The sequence below is a fragment of the Leptodactylus fuscus genome, chromosome 4 (genome assembly GCF_031893055.1).
Source record: "Leptodactylus fuscus isolate aLepFus1 chromosome 4, aLepFus1.hap2, whole genome shotgun sequence".
NCBI classification, from domain to species: domain Eukaryota; kingdom Metazoa; phylum Chordata; class Amphibia; order Anura; family Leptodactylidae; genus Leptodactylus; species Leptodactylus fuscus.
This window is the reverse complement of record NC_134268.1, coordinates 63,246,527-63,266,649: the sequence shown is the minus strand read 5'-3', so window position 1 is coordinate 63,266,649 and position 20,123 is coordinate 63,246,527. Positions and strand designations below refer to the sequence as shown.

Here is a 20,123-nt window from a genome sequence, read left to right as displayed (position 1 = left end):
GTTTCCCAGAATCATAATATATTACTTATGGATAGGTAATACATTATGGTAAAACCCTTTAAGAGGCAAATGGTAACTGTGGCTGATCCCCCTATAAAACCACCTATAATACATCATTTCAGTTATTAGAGAGTAATCCCTGTCCTGGCAAACCCCTTTAACGGAGCAAATGGTAACTGTGACTGATCCTTATAGAGGGTGGCAAGGACTCCTTAGTAAAGAGTGACACATTATGCTACACTGGATTGCTTGTCTCACCACTCCTGGCTGTGTTCCCTCCTGTTCAGTAGATGTAGTGACACTAGGAATCATTTAAAGTACAAAGATTTTAGTATAAAATAACATGATATGGGAGTGTAAGAGATTGTGCTTACGTGTTCTCTAGCGTGAAATGTCTTACCTTTTATTAATAAACATACAAGCACTCCTCAAATACCTATTTTCAGAGTAAATGTTAGGAATCTAACTGTCCGCACTACAGTGGCACTTCTTTACTAACAGCCATTGCTCTGGTCATGTAGCAATCCTAAAGGAGATGGAGAAAAAACTGCGCATTTGTCACATGACCATCTCTTTATAGTTTGGCTGGGGCAGGTTGGCCTCTCAGCGTCTTAGGATTCATCGATCAGCGTTACAGCTGATGTGGGGTATATAAACTTGGCTCTGGTGTCACTAGGGCACTATGGATTTACCTGTGAGTGCTTTATGTGTCCTGGCTCCCCAAGTATGTTCAACTATTCATTCCATTTGACTCACCCAGTTTGCTGTTGTGATCATCCTTGTCTACTGACTGCGGTATAGTCTACTTGGTAAACCCTCCCATTCTGATATGGTTGTATCTGAACTCTCTTGGATTTGACCTTGGCTTCATCTTCTGGTATTTCTTCTGTTTATGATTTGGCTGAGTTTAACTTAGTTTATTTTGACAATTCTCTCTCCCCCTGCCAGTGGTCATCTGGTTTGGTCTGATTCCTATGAGTTTACACCTGTTTTATGTCACCGTACTCCACAGACACCCCCAGAGCCCTTATCAGCCAAGTCCGACTTGCCTTATAGCGGCTCTGGTGAATAAAAACTGAATACTGGCTCTCACAAACCCATAACACTTGGTTAATTGAATTACCACTATCAATATATATATATTCAAATTATCTTATGAGGTTAACTAAAGCAGAGGTCAGCTAGTGGTAATACTACCACTCCATAGCAAATGCCTTTTGTGTTTGACTAAGGGCTCGTTCACATCTGCGCCCGGTCTCCGTTCATACAGGTTTCCGTTTCCTGCACAAAACAGAGGCAGGAGACAGAAACCTGCAGGACTCTTCAATACCCATTCGTTTGAATGGGTTTGAAAGATGTCCGGCCGTGAGCGCAGGTGAGCGTTTTATGCTCTGCACCGCGAAACCGGTTTGATCTGAATACACACACCACATGTCTATGTGTATTTCATTACACTGATATCCTAGTAATGGCTGGCCACTGGAAAAATACAAACTAAATGCACCTTAAAAATGTCAGAGACCAGCGATCACCACTATCTACTCAGGATCAACTGGAACATTTTGCTCCAATTCCTTAAGCAACATGTCTTCAGACACCAACACATGCACAATGCTAATACTGTACTTCTCTGTACTGTTGTGAGCAGTGATTCTACTGCTGAACTTGAATGGAGTACTTTGGTTCCCTGCACAATTGTAAACTCCAACAGGGTGTTAGCACCAGAATAGCACTAAATGTGCAGGTGCTGCACGCCATCGCAACATGTATATTCTATTATGGTATACTGCATGGCCCCAAGCCAGGCCAGCTTTGATCTCGGATAGAGAATTTTATCTTATTTTAGTTTGTGTATAGGGGTTCATATATAGTTGTATTAGCACTAGCTGACGTCTGTTTTAGGCAATCTCATTATGTATAAGTGGGCTTCAATATTTAATCGTTTTATTGATTGTGGTACCCGGGTAATTTTATTACTAAATGGTAAGCTTTAAGAACCAAAATTTAATTTTCTTTCTTTAATAGAATTTTTTTTATTATAGGACATCTGAGATACTATGTGTACTCTCAACCACTTATATTTAGTAGGTTTGGTGGCTGCCTAATGTGATTTGCATTTTTGGGTTTTTATGAACATCTTGGGGTTCCTTCCACAGAGCAATGCCAGATTAATGCTGAGGCCTGTAAGGCCAGGGCCCGACGGGGCGCAAACACCGCAACTTTCCCGCAGTGGAAACACTGAGGGAAAAATCGCAGCGTTTTACAGTCAGGGCAAAGTGGATAGGATTCTAGTGAATCCCATACCCACTTGGCAGTAAAAACTGTGGTGTGGACACGCCGTGACTTCGACAACCGATGTGGTTTTGTAAATTTTAGCATATCAATTATATCTAAGGAAATGCCAGTGGTTTTCCCATAGGTATAATTGTAACACAAAGTCTACAGAGGAAACCTCTGCGAACTTTCTGTCTAACGCACTGCGGGAAGAATCATGATTAGAGATGAGCGAACAGTGTTCTATCGAACACATGTTCGATCGGATATCAGGGTGTTCGCCATGTTCGAATCGAATCGAACACCGCGTGGTAAAGTGCGCCAAAATTCGATTTCCCCTCCCACCTTCCCTGGCGCCTTTTTTGCACCAATAACAGCGCAGGGGAGGTGGGACAGGAACTACGACACTGGGGGCATTGAAAAAAATTGGAAAAAGTCATTGGCTGCCGAAATCAGGTGACCTCCATTTTAGACGAATAGTGGATTTCAAATCCGGGTCATATGAGAATGTGAACTTTGTGACTATGAGACAGGGATAGCTGTACAGGCAGGGATAGCTAGGGATAACCTTTATTTAGGGGGGAATGTTATTAAAAATAACTTTTTGGGGCTCTATCGGGTGTGTAATTGTGATTTTTGTGAGATAAACTTTTTCCCATAGGGATGCATTGGCCAGCGCTGATTGGCCGAATTCCGTACTCTGGCCAATCAGTGCTGGCCAATGCATTCTATTAGCTTGATGAAGCAGAGTGTGCACAAGGGTTCAAGCGCACCCTCGGCTCTGATGTAGCAGAGCTGAGGCTGCACAAGGGTTCAAGCGCACCCTCGGCTCTGATGTAGGAGAGCCGAGGGTGCACTTGAACCCTTGTGCACCCTCGGCTCTGCTACATCAGAGCCGAGGGTGCGCTTGAACCCTTGTGCACACTCTGCTTCATCAAGCTAATAGAATGCATTGGCCAGCGCTGATTGGCCAATGCATTCTATTAGCCCGATGAAGTAGAGCTGAATGTGTGTGCTAAGCACACACATTCAGCTCTACTTCATCGGGCTAATAGAATGCATTGGCCAGCGCTGATTGGCCAGAGTACGGAATTCGGCCAATCAGCGCTGGCTCTGCTGGAGGAGGCGGAGTCTAAGATCGCTCCACACCAGTCTCCATTCAGGTCCGACCTTAGACTCCGCCTCCTCCAGCAGAGCCAGCGCTGATTGGCCGAATTCCGTACTCTGGCCAATCAGCACTGGCTAATGCATTGTATTGGCGTGATGAAGCAGTGCTGAATGTGTGTGCTTAGCACACACATTCAGCTCTACTTCATCGGGCTAATAGAATGCATTGGCCAGCGCTGATTGGCCAGAGTACGGAATTCGGCCAATCAGCGCTGGCTCTGCTGGAGGAGGCGGAGTCTAAGATCGCTCCACACCAGTCTCCATTCAGGTCCGACCTTAGACTCCGCCTCCTCCAGCAGAGCCAGCGCTGATTGGCCGAATTCCGTACTCTGGCCAATCAGCACTGGCTAATGCATTGTATTGGCATGATGAAGCAGTGCTGAATGTGTGTGCTTAACACACACATTCAGCTCTACTTCATCGGGCTAATAGAATGCATTGGCCAATCAGCGCTGGCCAATGCATTCTATTAGCGTGAACTGAGTTTGCACAGGGGTTCTAGTGCACCCTCGGCTCTGCTACATCAGATTGCTACATCTGATGTAGCAGTGCCGAGTGTGCATCAGATGTGTAGTTGAGCAAAACTGACTCAGCACTGCTAAGTCTCTGCATTCGCATAGGAATGCATTGGCCAGCCTTCGGCCAATCAGCGCTGGCTCTGCCGGAGGAGGCGGAGTCTAAGGTCGGACCTGAATGGAGACTGGTGTGGAACGATCTTAGACTCCGCCTCCTCCAGCAGAGCCAGCGCTGATTGGTCGAGTTCCGTACTCTGGCCAATCAGCACTGGCCAATGCATTTCTATGGGGAAAAGTTAGCTTGCGAAAATCGCAAACTGACAGGGATTTCCATGAAATAAAGTGACTTTTATGCCCCCAGACATGCTTCCCCTGCTGTCCCAGTGTCATTCCAGGGTGTTGGTATCATTTCCTGGGGTGTCATAGTGGACTTGGTGACCCTCCAGACACGAATTTGGGTTTCCCCCTTAACGAGTTTATGTTCCCCATAGACTATAATGGGGTTCGAAACCCATTCGAACACTCGAACAGTGAGCGGCTGTTCGAATCGAATTTCGAACCTCGAACATTTTAGTGTTCGCTCATCTCTAATCATGATGCATTGCTGCTGGGGTTTTTCCCGCAGCGCTTTTTTGCTGCGTTTTTTTGAGACAAAGCCAGGAGTGGATTGAGCAGAAGAGAAGTATAAGAGCTTTCTGTATATTTCCCAATCCTTCCATAGCCATTACTAGGTTTGGCTTAAAAAACACAGCAAAATCAGCAACAAAAATGTAGCATATCCGCAACGTGGGGTCTTAGCCTAAAGGTGGCTTGTTTGAGATTGCTTTCTATAGTTCTGACCAGTGACCTGTATTCCATGTTTTAGTAAACTGGATAAATAATTCCCTAACAGTAGATTTACAATAGATCAGATGACTGCATTCACTTAACGTAATGTAAATTATTACTTAAATCAGGTACTTAAATCATTTTTTACATTTTATGCAATTAAGTCGTATTATTGAAATTTTATTCTGTATTGTGAAAGGACCGAATAGAAAAATACGCTTTAATGAAGATATATCCTGCAGCAGTAGATAAGAGGCCAATTCAAGGTTTTCTGAAGTATACAAATAATAAATGCGTTGCTTTAAACTATTTATTATACTGAAACATTACACAAGGACCAGTTTACTTTATCTAGAGATTTGTGCACAAAAATGCTAAAGCCATTTAGCAATTAATTTGATAAAAGTCTTAAACATCAGTCCATCAAGTCCTTCAAAATCATCTTAGCTATAAATCTTTCCAAAAATCTTATCGGTTGCAGACAGTGCAGGTTGGGGAAAAAAATTAAGATTTGATATACTGGCACACACAGGCATAAAATCACTTCCTTATATTTAGCCAGGTAAGTCAGCTGGATCACCAATTTAAAAATGTAAATGGATGAACTTGCCATGTAAAGATTATATTTTAATACAAGCCCTCTAATATTTCCTAATACATGTAATACTGTATAGGGTAACAGAACGCTAAATATTAAGAGAAAACAATTACTCGTAGTAAGAGAGAAACATCCTGTACATTCAATGTAAATAGGTAGTTTTTGATTGTTGGATGGGCAGTCTCCTCGAATTACTGAGAATTTGGCTATTATTATGATTTTTAGAATTGTTATTAATTCCACTGAGCCAGGAAGAACCAAGAATCAATGTGCGGTTGTTATAGTTAAGTGAACATTTTCTATGAACATCATTATTAAAGGGTTATTCTTTTCTTTGCCTTTCATGACAGATGAGAATATCTGTGTCTCTGCCCAAATGAAGTGGCCAGGAATTTCAGAATCAGTCAAAGGCAGATGTTCTATGCTTTTTCCATAAGTGCCATATCGGTATATAGGAGTAATAGAAACAGCGTAACACAGTGAGCTACTCTGCTTCTGTTTACTTCTGTTGAAGTTAATGAAACAATGTAACTCATTCTCAAATTCTATTCCCAATGTCTGGAAAAGATATCTGTTTGTGCACCAAATTATAAATTATTAAACATAAAAAGTACACTTAAAATATGACTTTTAATAATAAATTTAAAAGTATGGTGACAATCTCAGTATGTCCAGTGTATCATTGGCAAATATGTGTAATAAACTTGTCAGTCAAACTCCATGGTGTGTAGTGCGGGTATAGAGATGGATATTAACAAAGTAGGGAATTTTACTCCCAAACCATTCATCTATATCAGGGGTGCTCACACTTTTTCAGCATGTGAGCTACTTTATAAACTGACCAAGGCAAAAGATCTACTACCCACTTCTTGTGGGCGGACCTGTGGGTGGGGCGTGTCTGTGGGCAGGGCCGGGCATGTGGGCGGGGCCGGGTGGAGCATGAGAGCAGGAGACAGCAGCATTCTGTGGCCGCCTAGGGATCCCCGTTGTCTGCTTGTTCACAGCGCAGGCTAAGAGTTATCTCCAGACACTGGCAGGCTGGGGCTGCGGCAGCCCTGCCTGCCAGTGTCCGGAGATGACTCTCAGCCTGCGCTGTGAACAAGCAGCACCCCGGCTCCCTCCATCCCTAAGAGCAGGGAGCGCGTCATCCCCCGGAGCTGCTGCTACCCGGCCTGCAAGTGTCTGGAGTGCTTGTTAACAGTGCAGGCTGAGAGTCGACTCTCAGCCTGCACTGTGAACAAGCAGACATCGGGGATCCCTGGCTGCATCCCGCGATCGACCCATACGTCCTTTGCGATCGACCAGTAGATCGCGATCGACGTATTGGGCACCCCTGATCTATATGAATTGTTTTTTCATATATGTCAAATACAACAGCGATCAAACATCCAAACGGGTGAAGTGGAACCCACCTATATATATAGGCAAGGCAATCCTTCCTCAGCCGTAATTCCCCTCAACCACATTATTCTGCATAGCGTAGCACATAGGTAGATACAGCCATGCTGTGAACATGCAACCACTAAATAACTGAAAATCAGTAAAGGAGTGGTCACTACATCTAACTCAAAGTCTAGCAAAGAACTTACATTACACTCTCAATGGCTACTGACTAAAACACACACACACAACACATGATTACTGACTCAAAAAATTTTCTGATGCGTTTCTACTGAAAGTAACCTCAGCTCATCAGAGGCAAAGAGGTAGAGCCTCTGTGGTGTAGAGGTCTGTGTAGCCTGGTCAGCAGTGATAACTGTCCGCAAAGTACACTTAGCGAGACCAGCTGTATATATCCGGAGTCCCACCTACTAAATCAGCATCATAAGAGGCATGCCCAATTAATGGGAACACACCTCCGATGATGCAAAAAGCGGCCGCCCATCAGACACGTGCCAACCGCCGTATCCATATTACGCTGACTCGTGTCTATAGTTACAATCACACCACACATCTCAGTATTACACTGTAAGGGGATCTAATCATATGGACATGTCTGAGCTAAGGAGAACAAAAAGACAGAAAAGTAGAACAAGAATAAGGAACAGTCATCCGATCACAAGCCCAGTAAATATACCGGTAAATAAATCAAACAACCAAAGCCACATTGTAAACAAAGCTATTGGCATCTGGGACTCTGTCAGTCCTAGAGAAAAGCAACAAGAAGGAAAATAGGCAGAAAATACTAATAATAAGCAAACCCTAGAGACTGAAATAAACCAGCACAACGCCAATTAATAATTAAATAATAAATATTAATACAGAGTTGCGTTTTACTGTTTCTGAAGCTCCTGGCCCTGTGGTTTTGGCTTTCAGCCTGAATACTCCTTTAAAGAGGACCTTTCCCCTCCTGGGGCACAAGTGGTTTTATATACCGCTAGAAAGAAGATCGTGCGCTGAATTCAGAGCACTATCGGCTTTCCCATTCTGTGTCCTACGGTACCGGCACGGATAGCTCTTCACCGTCAGAAGGGCGTTTCTGACAGTCAGTCAGGAACGTCCTTCCTCACAGTAGCATCTATTGCTGTACTGTGGAGCAGCGAGGAATGCCTCCTTCCCCTCTTGACAATACTCGTTCATAGACAATTACTGGGGGCGTTTCTCACCGCTCAGCGTCATCGCTAGGTGGTAAGGAACGCCCCCTCTCACAGTACAGCACTATAGATGCTACTGTGAGGACACCCTTCTGACAGTGAAGAGTACCAATAGCTCTTCACCAGGGGCACAGAACGTGAAAGCCGATAGTGTGTTGAATTCAGCGCACTGTCGGCTTTCTAGTGGTATATAAAACCGCATGTGCCCAAATGGTGAAAGGTCCTCTTTAAAAGGTAATGCACCAATACAAACAATCTGAATCTACTAGTGGCTCTAGTTATGTCTACTTTGGTGATTTGCATTTTAAAAAGTGACAACGTCTTCAGTGAAAATGTATTGCTATCCCTGTAGGTCACATAATAACAATACAATTTTAACATTTTTATGTTAATTAATGGTAATGGAATATTATGAAAACAACTAAATGCTAGTTCCCAACCTTCAGCTGGACATGTTGGGCACAATTCATTTTTCATCCATACTAAATATGATAAATATATACCATGAACATGCACATAAATTATATAAAAGACGAATATTTTATATATATATTATATAAAGATAATAGATGAAAACGACATACATATGGCGAGATAACCGCATACAATAGGGTTAAATCCCACAGTGTGAACAAATCACAAAGTAATCCAGATAATGAACATTGTATACCAGGAATAACTCAGTATAAGTTTAAGTTAAAAAAAAACCAAAAGAGGAGACACAATATATAACTGGGTAGTGAGGAAAAATGGAAACCATGGGGAGTCAGACCGCACCCCTTTGTTCACCCTGTGGGATGTAACACTATATTATGTGGTTATCCCTCCGTATGTATGTTGATCTATTTTACAATAAAATATTCATTTATTTCTATAATTTTTGTGTATAGTATATATTTATGGTTGAAGATTCAGACACATATGTTTTCTTATATAAATGTAATTGCAGCCCAATTCTGCATAGAATAATAAATATGAGACTAGGGTTCATTATAATTTCTACCTTATAATATAATTTACATATTTATTTACAAATACTTCAAGTACAATAATGTAGTTTTAAGGAAAAGATCCTTAAAGAATCTGCTGTACATGTTCATGATGAGAAAATAACAGGGGCATCATAAAAGACACCCTTTGGGTCCACTTACGTCTACTTAAGTAATGGATGGGACCAATGTTGTGTCTTGTTTTTTAACTTAGACTCAATAGGATTTAGTGAATAATGTATCCCAGAGCCCAAAATACCAACTGTATTATAAGAACAACAAAATTGGACTAATTTCAGCAGTGTCTGAAATGGTTAAAAGTTATCTTTGCACTTTAGAGGTAAGGATGTGGTCACATGAAATCTAAACATTATTGTTTGGCATATTCATGCACTGAATATAAAAAATAAAGGGAACACCCAAATAATACATCCTAGATCTGACTGAATGAAGTATTCTCATTGAATACTTTGTTCTGTGCAAAGTTGAATGTGATGACAACAAAATCACAGAAAAATTATCAATGGAAATCAAATTTATTAATGGGGTTGAGCAATCGGGATTGGAAAAGATCGGATTCCGATCGGCGATCCAGTGAATTTTGCGATCGGAATTCCGATCCCGATCTTTTTAAGCAGGATCAAGGTCGGAGGTTATTTCCCATAATGCTTTGCTGCTGGCCAAGCATTGTTGGAAAAGCTAACAATGTTAGGAATGGATGGATGCCGCCGACACACAGCCTGTGCCGGCGTCCGGCCGCTTAACCCCCTGCGCACTGGCTGCATCCATTCATTCCTACGGCATAGCAGAGGGGAAACAGAAGAGTAGATGGTATCTACTCTTCTGTTTCCTCTCTGCTGTGCCGTATCCTTGAATCTGCTACATCTGCATTATTGTACATTGACTTGTCTATCTACTCTTCTTCTTCGTCCCTGCTTTACTGTATACTCATCAGCTCTGCTACATCTGAGATCTACATCTCAGATGTAGAAGAGCTGAGTTGATAAAGCAGGGACGAAGCAGAAGAGTTGATAGACAAGTCTACTTACCTGCACAGATCCGCTGCCGCTTCCCGTCTGTTCTCTTCTTGCCTCATCTCGGTTCTTGTGCGCCCCTAGCTCCCAGGTTAGTGTTACAGACCTAGGAAGAAGGCGGGTCTTGTGGCTTAAGAGAGTGTGGGTGGGTACTGTACCCACCCATACTCTTCTAAGCCACAACAAGCCCTGCCTACTCCCAGCATCAGTAACACTAGCCTGGGAGGTGGGGTACATATGGTGCTCTGCAGACATGTGCAGTAGAAAGAAGAGGAGCGAGAGCAGTGTGGATCGGCAGTGGCAGCGCTTCTGTGCAGGTAAGTGGACAGCAGGGGGGACTTAAGTAGCCAGGGGATTTTTTTTAATCACTACACAGCGTGGAGTCTAAAAATTAAAGCGTTCAATTTTTGGATTCCATGCTGTGTAGTGAATAGGATCGTTTTTAAAATCCGATCGCCGATTATTTAAAAAATACCATTGACTTTCATTGGGATCGGGTTCGAATGGAAAATGATCGGAAATCAGATTTAAAAACGATCCTGAAATCTCAAGATCGGCTCAACCCTTATCTATTAACCAATGGAGGCCTGGATTTGGAGTCATCCCCAAAATTAAAATGGAAAAACACACTACAGGCTGATACAACTTTGATGTAATGTCAAAATGAGGCTTAGTAGTGTGTGTGGCCTCCACGTGCCTGTATGACCTCCCTACAATGCCTGGGCATGTTCCTGATGAGGTTGTGGATAGTCTCCTGAGGGATCTCCTCCCAGACCTGGACTAAAGCATCTGCCAACTCCTGGACAGTCTGTGGTGCAACATGAAGTTGGTGGATGGAGCGAGACATGATGTCCCAGATGTGCTCAATCGGATTCAGGTCTGGGGAATGGGCGGCCCTGTCCATAACTTCAATGCCTTCATCTTGCAGGAACTGCTGACACACTCCAGCTACATGAGGTCTAGCATTGTACTGCATTAGGAGGAACCCAGGGCCAACCACACCAGCATATGGTCTCACAAGGGATCTGAGGATCTCATCTCGGTACCTAATGGCACTCAGGCTACCTCTAATGAGCAGATATTGGAACAGATATTCCAAGTGTAAGAAAATAAAACACTGGGTATATTTTTAATACTTGGAACCCAATGGGAAATGTATGCTGCATGTTTTATTGTGAGATATGATAAAGCCTTCCAATGGAAGTATGCATCAGGAAATAGATCACTGAAGGAAGGCTTTGATAATATATGAGACTATAAACAAATTCACAAATATAAAAATAGACCATTAGTCATAGATCATTACTCTGTTCCCAATTTTCATACCACCTTCCCCCATCAATAAAACATATCAGAGAATCAATTATTTTGGACAAACAGACTGATCTGCCGAACTGAAAGACGATTAGTTTCAATGCCCGAAAACAGTGAGGATAAAAGAATCCGCCAATAAGTTCTGTAATACGATAAGTTAACTTTGCTACTACTACGGTTTCCCTGCTTCATACTCCATGTACATTCCTAACATGCCCCATAAAAGTTCTGTAATTTTTGAAACTCATTTGCAATTCAAAGTATTCATGTAAAAGATGGGGTAATTTCAGAAAAGGTTAAATTCTCTTGGTTCCAAGACCAACACTTGGACCGAAAGCAAACTTCTGTTGCATAAAGCTCCAAATTTAAAACATTGATAAATGAAGTCTCTCTTTAGTTAATAAATGGAGTATCTCTTTCATTGTCCTTTGTCAGCAACATTCATTTTAATGGAAAGTGAGTTTACAGGGTTACATGATTGAACTACTCAGCCAAGTCAGTGTTGGCAAATGAGGGGCTAAATTATTGATGTTACACACTAATGAATTCTGATGAGAAATAAAACACAGACATTACGTTTCAAGTGCTCGATAATTATTTTTGTACTTTAAAAGCAATTCTGTTCTTTTATTTCAAAATCAGTTCGGTAAAATAAAAAAAAAACAAAAGTTATTGATTATTACTGAAGCCATTAGACAATAGTCTGCATTGATGTGTAGTTAAAAAGCATAATGTATACAACCTATTCCTCTGTCACAGAAACAATCAAAATGCGGGATTTATTTATCTTATTTCAATGGGCCCGAAGACAAATGTGGTTAATGACGTTGCCTTGCAGCACTGGAGTCCAGGGTTCCAATCTGACCACATCTATACAGAGTTTGTGCTGTCTTCCTCATACCTGCTTGGTTTCCTCCCTGCAGATGGGTTTTTTCCCCACACTCTGAAAATATGTTGAACTTGACCCTAACACGGTACAAAAACGAACTTGACCCTAGTGAGCCTTGGTCCTAGTGAGCCTTGGAGATGAGTAACTAAATGGCAGCCACAAACTTCCTTGCTCCACTGCTACTCTACATAACAAAAATTTACAAGCTATGCTTTGCAAAAACCTTGTTATTGTATGCTGCTGGAATATGTCACCTTAAGGCTGAGACCCCATGTTGCAGAAACACAGCTTTTTTTGTTGCAGTTTTTCTTGCGTTTTTTTTAACCAAAGCCAGGAGTAGCTTGAGCAGAAAGTAGAAGTATAAGAACTTCCTATATATCCCCCATTCCTTTTGTAGCCACTCTTGGCTTTGGCTGAAAAAAAACGCAACAAAAACTGCAACAAAAAAAGCTGCATTTCCGCAATGCGGGGCCTCAGCCTAAAGGGGTATTCACATCTCAAGGATCTCATCTATACTGCTAGATTATGTAAATTCAAGAGTTTTACTACATATATTACTTTAGAAATGCTGCTTCGTTGCCTGCTATGTTAGATTATGTCTTCCAATGTTTATGCAGCATTTTCTTGGTCCCCATCCTGTTCTTTGGGGGTCTGAGTTCTCAGCTGTTAAGTACAGCATTGCTAGCAGAGCAATCAGGTCAGTTAAATACAGTTTGCTAATAAAGGCTCAGACAGTGTGAATTATCTATTTAGGTAGACACACAAATTACATTGAGTTTACTGCAAGAGCGTTCTCTGTAGAAGCATAAGTGTTCGATGTGTAATGTAATATACATTTACAGTGCATATTATTTCATCTGTATTTATGATCATAATAAATAATCACTTATGGTAAAGGCAATGTCTATAGCTAGTAAAGTACTTCATTCAGTGTCCTGTTCATCAAACAGTCAAAGCCGCCTACTAACTTGTGGAAAAATACAGAAAGTGAGAAGAGGATACAACAGGCAAAGCTGCTGAGAGAGGAAGATGGGTATATCTCTGTGGAAAGGACATACTGCAGATTATCCATCCAGATTTGTAGACAGAAAATGTACTATATATTACAGTAATAGCAAATTGGATGAGATTTCATCAAATCTCATTCACAAAGATGCATATTTTAGAGGAGTGATGATCAGTCAGCATCTATATGGGTATTCCAGGTACCAGCAGCCCCATTCTCAACTGGCTGATTAAAAATACTATATTACTGAACCTACTTTAAGAATTTTGAATGTTTCAGCCCCACTATGGAACTATGTGTAATCTTAAAAATAATTCCTTAGAGGAGCTGAAATGTTACTGCACACTAAGTGAATAAATGGTACTTTATCATATTTTTCTGGATTGTATGCACTGACTCAGAGGACTTGAGCCTGACCTTCTGAAGCTTGAACAGGTTTGGCTTTGACTTTGCTTCTCTGCTTCTTTATTCTGTACTTTAAGGTATCCCCACATATAACTGAAGTGTGGCTTACGGCAGGAGCTAGATTTACTAAATATGCCTCACACTCCAGAAAGGCCACAATAAAAGTAGTGATGAAGCTTGTCATATGATAAGAAACAAGCTGACGTGACATTCACTCGACATAAAGCAGTAGAACAGCAGAGATCTATGTCCGACTGAGGGACCCTCTATATATTACATCCAGCCAGACAATGGGTAATTACAATAATACATATTTCTACCTGAAGGGCTGAGCTGATTTCATAAGCCATAACAGTGAGTGGTTTATTTCAGGTGCTCAGAATCTGAACTGAGAATTTATCTTGGTAATTTCCTGATGTCTGCTCTATATTTTATGTGAGGGGTCCACCTTGATTCCTGTCCTTCCTGTCACTCACAGAGGAACACTAGGACAGGAGCTCTCATGCTAAAATCACTGTACAACCAAGTGACCTTATACTGGAGTCCTATATTGTTTTATTAGACTTTTCTAGTGTATGACGCTGTTGCAGGTAGGCATATGAGGCCGTGATATTAATATTCATATAATGGGATTACACAGAGAAGGGATATGGGACAATTATTAAAATAAATTTGATAACCTCCCTGCCAACCCCATACAAGAACAGTACTTCTGGATCTCCCATAAACAAAATACCTTCATAATCACTAGAGATGAGCAAGTACTGTTCGGATCAGCCGCTCGCATAGAAATGAATGGACGTAGCTGGCACGCGGGGGGTTAAGCGGCCGGCCGTCGTCAAAGCGGAAGTACCAGGTGCATCCATTCATTTCTATGGAGCGTGCTGTTCGGATTGGCTGATCCGAACAGTACTCACTCATCTCTAATAATCACTTATAGTCTGTTGTAGTGGCTGCTATAGTGGCATAGTGAGTGAAAGTGCAATATTGGTGCCAAAAAGCGTAAATTTGGGTGTAATCCAGCATAGTGCACCTTACATTATCATGTGACTGCCACCATATATAGGTTAGAATGCATGGAATCCACTCCCTTCATGGATTGTAGGTGTGTGAGTGGATATTTTATCAGTATTATGCATCTGTGCAATCGCCACCATAAACCACTTGGGCCTGTCTGCATCCTGCTGTGAACCATTGCTTCAGCTAAAACCAGGTAAAAATGGTCTCTTTTTCAGTGATATGTTTATTATGCCATAACAACCTTTACTACAGCATATAAAGGGTTTAGACGTGTTTTTGTTGGTTGTAGACTCCTTTTAAGATTGTGGTGGTTCTGGAGATGGAGAGAAAGTGCTGTACAGATTCACACAATCCATGAGGAAAAAGAAACAACTTGTACTAAGATCCATATATAACAGGTGCAATAGTAGCCTCAAATGTATATTGGTACGATTTCTCTCCATAGAATGTATGTTATATTGTATATAAGTTTTTATGATTGTGTACCGTGGCATCTGGGGATCTAACTCTACATAAGATGAAACATGAACATCAAAATCCAGGTAGTTTTGGAAAAAGTGTTAGATCGATTTTATTTTATTGATGATATCTACAAAAGGGGTTTACAATGAAAGATTACTGCAACAATGATTTTCCTGTGGGACAGATGTCCGCTACTTTTATAGGGACCTACACACCCAGTGCCAACTGAAAGAGAAATGTGGAGGCACAATTTAACACCTTATCGCCGGACGGATTTTTCGATTTTGACGAAGATGAAGTCTCGCTTGGTGTAAGAAGAGTAAACATTGGACGATTGAACAGTGGAAAAAACATTGTGTGGAGTGACGAATCACGGTACACAATGTGGCGATCCGATGGCAGGGTGTGGGTATGGTGAATGCCCGTTGAACGTCATCTGCCAGCGTGTCTAGTGCCAACAGTAAAATTCGGGGGCGGTGGTGTTATGGTGTGGTCATGTTTTTCATGGAGGGGGCTTGCACCCCTTGTTGTTTTGCGTGGCACTATCACAGCACAGGCCTACATTGATGTTTTAAACACCTTCTTGCTTCCCACTGTTGAAGAGCAATTCGGGGATGGCGATTGCATCTTTCAACACGATCGAGCACCTGTTCATACTGCATGGCCTGTGGTGGAGTGGTTACACGACAATAACATCTCTGTAATGGACTGGCCTGCACAGTGTCCTGACTTGAATCCTATAGGACACCTTTGGGATGTTTTGGAACGCCGACTTCGTGCCAGGCCTCACCGACCTACATCGATACCTCTCCTCAGTGCAGCACTCCGTGAAGAATGGGCTGCCATTCCCCAAGAAACCTTGAATAAGTGGCTGGGTGCTCTCTGTTATGTAGTAGAAGAAAGTCCAGAAATTTGCAAAAACGTAGAAAAAAAGCAGGGCACTCACCAACCAGCAGATAAAACTTGACAAAATTTTATTTCATTCCTTTAAAAAAACATTGTGGCACTCACATACGGGATTAGATATAGATGAAACAAGGTATAGCAGAAGCGACGATCGTTTCGTGCATGTTGCACTTCATCAGGCTCCCCAGAAGCCTGATGAAGTGCAACATGCACGAAACGATCGTCACTTCTGCTATACCTTGTTTCATCTATATCTAATCCTGTATGTGAGTGCCACGATGTTTTTTTAAAGGAATGAAATAAAATTTTGTCAAGTTTTATCTGCTGGTTGGTGAGTGCCCTGCTTTTTTTCTACGTTTTTGCAAATGACCACAACTCACCTTGACTTGCAATCATCCATGTCCTCGTTCAAGCATTCATCCTCCTAACTAAACTCAGGACTAAGGACCATCTTTCATACCCTTTTCTTTGGGATTGTCTACATAGATATCAACGTGAGCCAGTTTCTGAAAATTTGGTCCTTTTACAGAGCTTTTGATACCTTGTATAAAATAACTGAGATTGAAATATGACTATGTACTTTACATTTCAGCCCCCACTGTCTTATGTGCTTGAAATATGGATCTGTTATAGGAAATTAAATTGTTGGCAATGCGCCAGCAAACCACATTTCATATGTGGGCTCATTTCTGGCTTAGGTCTGTTAGCAGAATGGACTCTAATATCAATGAGGCCAGGAGTGATGCCATTTCTGAGAGGGACAAACTGGGCTGCAATTATGTGACCTGGAATATTATATATTGCTTTGTATAGGGTTTCAGTGGTATATTTTGGAAAAAGTAGTTGAGTCTCATGAAGTTAGAATTATAGCCTGTAGATGTGAGCACGTGGATGTGTGTAAAATGTCCGGTATGTGCATGGGGAACATTTGGAAATCTATGCATGCTATTGAATTTATCCTGCATGCCATTCCAGTTCATTGAAGAGGTTAAAAATTTATAAAATCCTGATGGGATATGGTTTTAATGCTTCATCACACTACCCATCATTTGCTTTTCAATCTAGATCAGAATGATCTTTCCTACTACTTTGCAATCACCTACCTGCACAGCTAATATTTTCTGAGCATTCTCTTGAGAGGCTGCCTGGAACGTGGCCAGCCCAGCCTGGTTATAGAGGCCTCGTTGTTTGAAGAACTCCACCAAAGCCCGGTGCATCCTGCTCTGCAGCACCGACATCTACAGGAAAAAAAAAAAGAGAATAAAGAGGAGGGGGTGAACAAAAAAAACCACAAACCAGAGCAGGAGAGGAAATTAATGGCAGTGTTCAAGAAGAATGATGGAGGGAAATATAGAAAGCAGTCAATAGCCCATTCTGCACTGTACAGACCTGACAGGAATTTCACAGTCTCTTGATTTTTCAGCCCACTCATGTGCATTCATCAGAAACCAGTCACATCTGGCTGCCAGGATGGGGGGTTAATTTTCTCTAAATGCCTCAGCAGTTTTGTTCTAGCTGAAGCAAACTCTGTGACTGCAAAGCTGATGAGTAAAATATTTCTACTTCACCCAGTTTAACTCAAAACCGATAGCTTTAGGACATATTGAACCTTTTTGTTTGAGCTTTTATTTGATAGAAGGAATCCTTCGAGGCCTTCAGAGCAGCGCGTCAGGTCAGCAAAACATTTAAAATGCAAGGTTAGGACTTTGATGGACATCATGTTTTTCCTTCTTTTCCTTGTACAGCTTATCATAGCCTGGCAATGTGCGCTCCAGAGCATGACAAAACTAAAGAGAATTAACTCAGCCATCAAACGCTGAGGGAGAACAATAACAGGATAGAAAATTCCACACAGAACTTCCTATTAATCTGACTCGCTACGAACATGTGACATGTCAACATGCACCTGGACTAGAGGGAAAGTCGATTTTGAAAAGTGACGCAAGGTGTCATAGAAAATGTATCACATCCTGAGAATCACATAGCAGCACAATGCCTAGCACAGAATGAACTGCTACTGCATACGCTGGGAAATATACATATGCATCTATAGCCAGACGTCAAAACGGCAAAATCGCAGCAATACAAAACTGTTAATGTTCCATTACCGCTCTGAAAGAGCAAGCAGAACTCATCATGTAGGTTGTAAATTAAGAATGCATCATTAAAATCATTAAAGACTATCTCCACTAAATACAAAAGCTGTAGCCAGGAGTGTAGCTATAAGGAGTACAGAGAAAGCAGTCGTACTCTGCCTGAAGACCCCTCTGACACAGAAGACCCCAGTATTGTTAAAGGCACAGGGTAGTTGGGGGTCCAGTTACAGATTTTGCAAAAACAATATTATAATAAAAGCTGGATAGAGCTTCTATTTATTGCGGAAAACAGAGATACAATTACAAAAAAAAAAGACAAAAATTACAGTACTGTGTAAATAGGTGTTCACACTACTGTTGCTGTCAGCCCCGGGGTTTCTGTCAAAAATCTCTGCGAACCTAGACAGGGGACAGCTTGCTGGTGGTCAGCTTTAAAACCCATTCGTTTGAACAGGTTTTTAAAGGTGACCACCAGTGTCCATAAGCCGCCTCTCCTACAGATCCCATACTGATGATATATCCTTTTGTAGCCAGAACACTCCTTTACGTTTAGCACATGTGCTCCGATCAAGGATTGGTGAACCTATGTCTGGTTTTTGGACAAAATGATCCTCTGGTTTGGTCTGAACTTGTTCAGATTAGACCCGGATGTGAAGTTATTCTACTCTGGGGTCTCTTGATGACATCATAATGCTTAATGTGCCCATGTCACCGCTGAGGCCCAGTCGCAGGCCTCAGAGATGATCCAAGGAACATGATATCACAGAAGAGCGCCAGACACCAGCATTGGTTCTCTTCTGAGATGTCACATGCATGGAGGAAGATGTAACAGATTGCCAGACATGGCAAGGAGGCCTGAAAGAGGTGAGCGAAGGCAAGTATAAATATTTTTTTATTTTTTATACACCTCCCTTGGGCCTACTCCTAATATACTCTGAGATTTCTTCAAACTCCAGAGTATAATAATTTACCGTATGTTGCGGTGTCCATTTAGTTTGCCTGAAATTAATCTAAAATTGTTTGGTTTCGGTAAATATCAAACAAGAGCAAGAGCTGATTCACCTAATGTTAGTCCTGAGATATTACTCTACTTTCTACTGCCCCCCCCCACCCACACACACACAATACAGTTTAACTGTGACGATTTTTTTTTTGCACCTGATAAATCTGGTGTTCTTCAGCTTAACAGGTTAACCACTTTACCACTATCATTTTAAAAGTGGAGTAAGTGGTGTGTCTAAATGTAAAAGGTGTCAAAATTTGTGCAAATAACCTCGAAAAGTCACTTTCTGATTCCAGAATTATGGAGTGCAGTGCTTGATAAATTCCCCCTGTATGTCTATTGGCCTGTTTTGTCTCTGAACATAGCATTGAGAATTCTGTGTGCCTGTTGAAGATGGACAAGTAATTTACATTAGCTTTGGCTGAAATCCCTGCCTCCAAAAAGTAATGGTCTATGGTCTAGAAGATACATTTTGATCTTTCAAACAGAACGACAAAGCTGGTATCTGTCAAGTGTAACTGACCAACTGGATATTTTTATTCAATTGTAACAATCCAAGAAGTTTTAGACTAACTTTAACAAGCTATTGGAGATGAGAACAGTTATAGGGGTCAGAAACAGAAGAATATATTGTAGTATTAGGATGGATTTTATGTTCAGCTATAAGTGTTACCATATACCAAATACCATATCATATTGTAAAGTCATATTCATTAGAATAAAATTATTTTATTAATTCTAGAATAATTTTATAGCAAGCAAATAGCCTCTCAATGGCACCCTGTAACACGTGTCATACGCATGTCAGACGTGTAGAGGACAATGTGAAAAATAAAAGAAGACAACATTGTTCATAAGATCTGGTGTGCTCTGGTATTTCCTGTTTCGAATTCTGAAAGTTTTTAACTGCGAAGAAAACTATTGCAAACATACGACAGTCTATTATTGTTTGCTATTAGATATGAGCGAATAGTGTTCGAAACTCTAGTTTCGAATACCTCGCTTCATAGGAATGAATGTAAG

At 41.4% G+C, this 20,123-nt stretch overlaps 1 protein-coding gene across 1 annotated transcript in view; it reads right to left on the bottom strand.

Annotated features, from left to right (window-relative positions):
- CCDC178 (coiled-coil domain containing 178) overlaps positions 1-20,123 on the bottom strand; it is a 217,979-nt gene that overhangs the window by 30,166 nt on the left and 167,690 nt on the right. Inside the window, exon 18 of the mRNA XM_075270518.1 lies at positions 17,105-17,239. Coding sequence (XP_075126619.1) covers positions 17,105-17,239 — 135 coding nt within the window. The remainder of the gene's footprint in view (positions 1-17,104; positions 17,240-20,123) is intronic.